At 27.8% G+C, this 5,761-nt stretch overlaps 2 protein-coding genes across 2 annotated transcripts; one reads left to right on the top strand and one right to left on the bottom strand.

Moving 5' to 3' along the window:
- Window positions 1-423: 423 nt before the first annotated feature.
- LOC119669562 lies at window positions 424-1,557 on the top strand. Its single transcript, XM_038079505.1, has 2 exons — window positions 424-839; window positions 895-1,557. Exons 1-2 carry the CDS (start codon window positions 533-535, stop codon window positions 1,491-1,493), a joined length of 906 nt encoding a protein of 301 aa, XP_037935433.1. The 5' UTR covers window positions 424-532; the 3' UTR covers window positions 1,494-1,557.
- A 2,003-nt stretch (window positions 1,558-3,560) lies between these two features.
- Window positions 3,561-4,370, bottom strand: LOC119673242 (tripartite motif-containing protein 59-like). The gene is made up of 3 exons (XM_038084485.1): window positions 4,119-4,370; window positions 3,890-4,041; window positions 3,561-3,727 (listed from the first exon to the last, which is right to left on the bottom strand). Exons 1-2 carry the CDS (start codon window positions 4,284-4,286, stop codon window positions 3,940-3,942), a joined length of 270 nt encoding a protein of 89 aa, XP_037940413.1. The 5' UTR covers window positions 4,287-4,370; the 3' UTR covers window positions 3,561-3,727; window positions 3,890-3,939.
- Window positions 4,371-5,761: the final 1,391 nt, after the last annotated feature.

Raw genomic sequence — 5,761 nt, 5'->3', positions numbered from 1 at the left:
GAACAGCGGAGTGTCTTCTATTCCGTTAGACTCAGATCGCAGAACACCAGATTAGTCACAATCACAGTGCCTTGTCTGTCTAGGAACCAGTACTACATATATGGTATATTCTTTTTAATTATAAAAATAGCAAGTAGTGATAAGGAAATGTCCAATGCATAAGTTTCTCTAGTAAGTATACTTCCAACTGTAACAATTAATTAAAGAAATGACTGTAGATAGTGCTAGCATTTAGCATAATTTTACAACACTTCTTGTGAAAACATATTGTAAACCTTATTTTATATCTAATTGATTTTTTTTTATTCGGAAAACAGGCAAATGTTTATACTATTATTTTTAATAACCTAACCCAGTAACATGGTCTTTTTAAAAAAAATTTCAATATGATAACTTTTAATTTTACATTCAGATATAGAAAAAGATTAAAATCCAACATCGAAATTTTTCTCTTTAATGAAGTTTAGAACTATCTTGGATCCTTCAAAAAACACTCTATCCGAAATTAATTAGTTATAGAAATTTTAACAAAATGACAACGAAAAAGAGCTCATCGGAAAATCTCGAAAGTGACAGATCTGAAGAAAGACCTCTAAGCAAATGTATCAGTTGTCTTAATACAGATAAAAGTATTGGAGACAACATTACTGCAGTGCTAATTAGTGACTTTAATTTGAGTGATTCTTCCGAAGCCAAAAGTTCAGACTCTGTTCCTACTCTTAATGTATTGAATACTAATCAAAACTTTGCTGAATTCGATAATACCAATACTGTAAATGAAAGTTTTAAAATTAGTATGACTCCTCAAACATGCAATTCCACTAAATTATCTGAAGAAGGTTGTTTCTGTGAATTCATTCATATTAGACCTAATTTTAACAAGAATATTTTTAGATAAGACAGTAAAAATCTGCGGTCTAGATGATAATAATGATCTTGATCGTGTTATGGGCAAAAGTCAATATCAACCGGAATTTAGTTCTGCTTGTGCTGGTGAAGAGATTCTTAATTCTATCAATGCTGAATGCTCTTTACGTGAAGGGGAAATTAATCCTACAATTTGTGGACATATTTCGAATTATTTCCGTAAGAAAAGATCTTTATTTAAACTAGTCGCTTATTTAGATGGTGTTTATCGCAGACGTTTGTCTGATGTTAATACTTTGTCAGAAAACAATGTGGAACTAGAAATTAATATGTACAAGAGTTGGATCTCGTCGTTAGAAAAATTGACGGACGCTATATTCCGGAACTTAAAGCAATTTCGCTTAGATTTGGTTCATCAATTGGCACACGAATTATTACGTGTGGAAGGGAAGAAACAAGAACAGGAAATAATACGAAAATGTATACGGGATACTGCTAAACTCAATAAAATCTATGCAGAAGTACAAACTACAGGTCAATGGCGTGTCGATTTTGATTTTGAGACTTCTGATAAGAACGATCTTTTGGATCCTACTAAAGAATGTAAATTTGAGAATTTATTCTAAATTATATCAAATTTACTGATACCGACTTATTAGTCATTAACAAATTTTGCTTTATATATATTTATAATCGATGTAATAAAAAATAATTTTATCATATATTTCAATAATATGAAGTTTCTATTATCGTTTGTGATGATTACCCAAATTTTCTTACTTTTATTTAGTAACTAAATATATGAATATATGAAATATTAAACATTCCGGAACACACGATTTTACATTTTTTTTAGTGCAAAACAGTCTCAGACCCAATACCCAATATGGTATATTAAAAAGTCGGTTCTGTACACAGAAAAACATATTTTTAACCATAATTTTGTTGAGTACCATAACTTTTTCTAAAGGTTATGGCATCTTTTAAGTTATCTTATGATCTAAGGATTATATATCTATATATGCATAGATGAAAAATAAACATTCCGGAACACACCATTTTATGTTTCTCCTCATCGCCTAACCTTCCCGCTTCCTCCCTCCTTCTCTCTGTTTCCTTCTCTTTTTTTTAGTGCACACAGTCCTTGAACCTAAAATCCAAATATCTTGGTTATATTAAAAAGTCGGTTCTGTACACAGAAAAACATATTTTTAACCATAATTTTGTTGAGTACCATAACTTTTTCTAAAGGTTATGGCATCTTTTAAGTTATCTTATGATCTAAGGATTATATATTAAAGTCCCTACAGTTTACTGTTTTTTTACAATAGTGCGCCTGTACTCCAGCTGTTCTTATTGTGAAAGTCATCATAATCTTTAAGATTTATTGGAAAGTTGCTTAGGCTAACATCAAGAGGGTATGATTTTTTACTAGGTATGACTAACAAGACTGAAATACAATCGAACCACAACTCCAGTTGTTATTATTAGAAGGGACATCATAATCTTTGAGATGTGTTGGAAAGTATTAGATACCCTATACGTGTATAGGGTATAGGTTTTGATAAGGTATGTTATCTAACAAGCCTTAAAATATTTATCAGTTCAATATAAGATTCTGCTCAATGAAAGGAGTTTATAGATACTGGAGTAATTGTCTGGTAATGGCAGTTAAGGTCGGTAAAATCCATACTCTACATTTAATAGAATCTATAGATAATGATATTTTTTAGTTGTATTATTAAAAGTTGATAGTTAACGGCAGAATCTGCATTCAAAAAGCCAGCGATTAATCTGAGTACAGACATCAGACATCAAATCCGCGGAAGATGTTTACATTATGCCAAATAAACCGCGCAGTTAGTCTTAAGGCTTCAGAGTTGGTTCAAGCCTGCTAAAACAGTTAGTAATCGATGTAACTTTGTGCTAAAGCAGTGTGACAAATAAATATAAAAAAATTTACTGTATCTTCTTTCGCAAACCGTTCCGTTGGCACTGAATACTTTAAATATCCTGATGATTGTTAGTTTATTCGTAGTAGGCAATTCATATGTAAGATTTTTTTCAGTTTCCGTTTTTTATGCCCGTGATTATTGAGATTAAATAGCTACCTGTTTACTAGAATAGATAATACTTTATTATTAGCAGTTTTTATTGTCTTTTTAACCCTTTTATTATGTATATTTCATATACAAGTACTTTTACCTGGTAAATATCGGGAAGATTTCCTATTAGAATAATTATGTAGCACCTAATTAAATTAGGCAATGGACTCTGTCCACAAAAAAGTTTTTAGCCATATTTTCACAACTCTATAAGTAAAAATATATTTCACTGTGACCAAAAGGTTATCTCGGGACTCAGGCCCAAGTTTCTCGTACAGAAGTGACAGTCAATCATGCGATACGTATATTGTAATGTTTTGGTTGAAATTAAACAGTTGTGAGAAGATCACAGTAGTAACTTTTTAATAAATATATATATATATTACACAAAAATTACTAAATGAAATCGAGTTCGTTCATTATATTGCCAATGTCATAAAAAGTAATTTTTTAAAAAAAATATTTTGAAAATTAATTGCTTCTAATTGCGCTAATTATTAATTTTTTTAATTTTAATAATATATTAAAGGCATTCATTTCCACACCACCTTTGAGGTAGAATGCATGGAGCGTTTTTTTTTACATGGTGTCCCCTTTAGGCCTAATCCATGAAATTGCGATTAAAACTTAAGACTAGATAAGTATAAGAGCAACATTATAGATTAATTTTGTTTTGCTTAAGGCTATATATTATAACAGTAGATGTGTATATATTACTGCTGCATGTTGGAATGTTCCCTACACCCACCACCCTCCTGAAATTAAAAGAAAAAAGGTCTTTATTCAGTTTAAAGCGATATTCAAAAAAAAATTGTTGAAATAAATTACTTTTTGAAAATAAGAAAATAGGTGGTTCTCAAATATACTTTATATATATAGCAATATATATTTTTTGAATAGTTTAAACTTTGTCATACCCTAATTAGTTAATCCGTTAAGCTAACTTATTCAATGTATGTGTAATAAATTAAGCATGGACGTCTATATCTTCCTCATCTGAATAGAAAACAAAGTCTTCGTCATCGGACATATCTTTAATTTCGTGATCAGTTAAAGCCGTATAACCTTCCTGAATGCAAAATAATAATAAATATATATAAAGAAAATTTAGATATCAAAAATATTTTCTGAAACAGAAATAATTACGGGAGTCACTTTAAACAAGTTTCTGCAGTCTGGACAAAATGGAGTCCGGCCCTTTTGTTGTAGATAGCTCACAAATATTTCGATACATGCTTTGCAATAGTTATGGGTGCATGGTAAAGTTGTAGAATTCTTCATTTCTGCACGGCATATTGTACATTCGATATCCATATTTTAGACTTGATTGCTAATAAAAATTATTACAGAAAATACAGGAATAAAAGTCTCAAGTAGTGAATTATTTCAAAACTTATGTGTAATAAAATTTTTTTAATTTGAAATATAATTGTTAAATTTATTACTCAAAAAATACAAAACCTACTAAGTTCAAAAATAATTTAAATATATTTTGACAATAATACTTTTAAAGTTTAAAACTAAAGACATTGTATATACGATGTTTATAATATTATTATTAAATATAGTACAGTACATTATATATATGAGATTTACTCAACGTATTTAAAAAGCCCTTAAGTTTGTGAACTAAAATATTTTTTTACTGGCTAATTGTAGTATTGTAAAATGTCTACAGATAACATTTGCATGTTTGGTAATAATGATGTATTACATACTTAATATCAAACAATGTATCGAAACAGAAGCATGGTGAACAAATCAAACCCGAGAAAATTCTTTTTTAAATTATAAACCACAAAATAGATAAGCCAATATATTAGTTTTGAAACTTCCCCTTCCTCTTCTTCTTTATTCCCCTTTTTTTCGCTCTCTCTTACTCTCTCTCTCTCTTTCTCGTGTTTTCAGATGAGACATAACTTTAAGAAGTATTTTCTAACAGCGGATTTTTCAAAACAGCATGATTTTTAGAAAGAATTGTAAAATCTATCCTTTTGAGCAAGAAGGAAGGAATTTAAAGGGAAAGTGCTTCAGTTGAAAATGTTTATCTGTATATTTGTATCCAAGTTTAATTCTTTGAAACCTCAGTTTTGTAATTTTAATCCATTATCGTAGAAGAATTAGATGACTTTGAAAACACAGGCGTCATAGATACAGGCAGTATTAAATCAGTCTTAATCAGTTGAAATATAAGAACAAATTTGAAAAAAATAAAAGCTCTTTTAAGTATATATTTATTAGCTTAATTAGTTAGTTATCAGAAAAATTTATTAGTTAAATTTGTTAATTAGTCTTTAATTGAAGTAAATAATCATTAATAAATTCAATTATTATTTAGCAATTAAATATTTATTATTTATTTAAAAATTCATTAATTAATTAACTAACTAAAGTATGCAATAAACTAAAATAATTAATAAATTATTTGAATTAATTAAATTAAAGTAAATATAATTAATCACTTAGTAATTTAATAAATCAGATTGAATAGATTTTAATTTTTAATTATTAATTATACTAATAATTGATTTATTTTAATTAACTATTTTAATTAATTTAATTAATTTAAATTGTTTTAATAAATAAATTATAATTTCAATAATGTCATGGGTATACCTATACATACATATTTCAGATTTTTGAGTATGTATGTATGTATCAAAAACGTTTTAATCAAAAAAGTTCGTTTTAAATAAATAATATAAATATTATTTAATTAAAATTATACAATTAATTAAAATAACGTTAAAGTATTTTTCTTGTTGTAGTTCACTACTTTTTGAAACCTC

This window comes from Teleopsis dalmanni, chromosome 1 (assembly GCF_002237135.1).
Source record: "Teleopsis dalmanni isolate 2A chromosome 1, ASM223713v2, whole genome shotgun sequence".
Classification (NCBI taxonomy): domain Eukaryota; kingdom Metazoa; phylum Arthropoda; class Insecta; order Diptera; family Diopsidae; genus Teleopsis; species Teleopsis dalmanni.
Note: the sequence above shows the minus strand (reverse complement) of the source record. Positions and strands in the feature narration are given on the sequence as shown.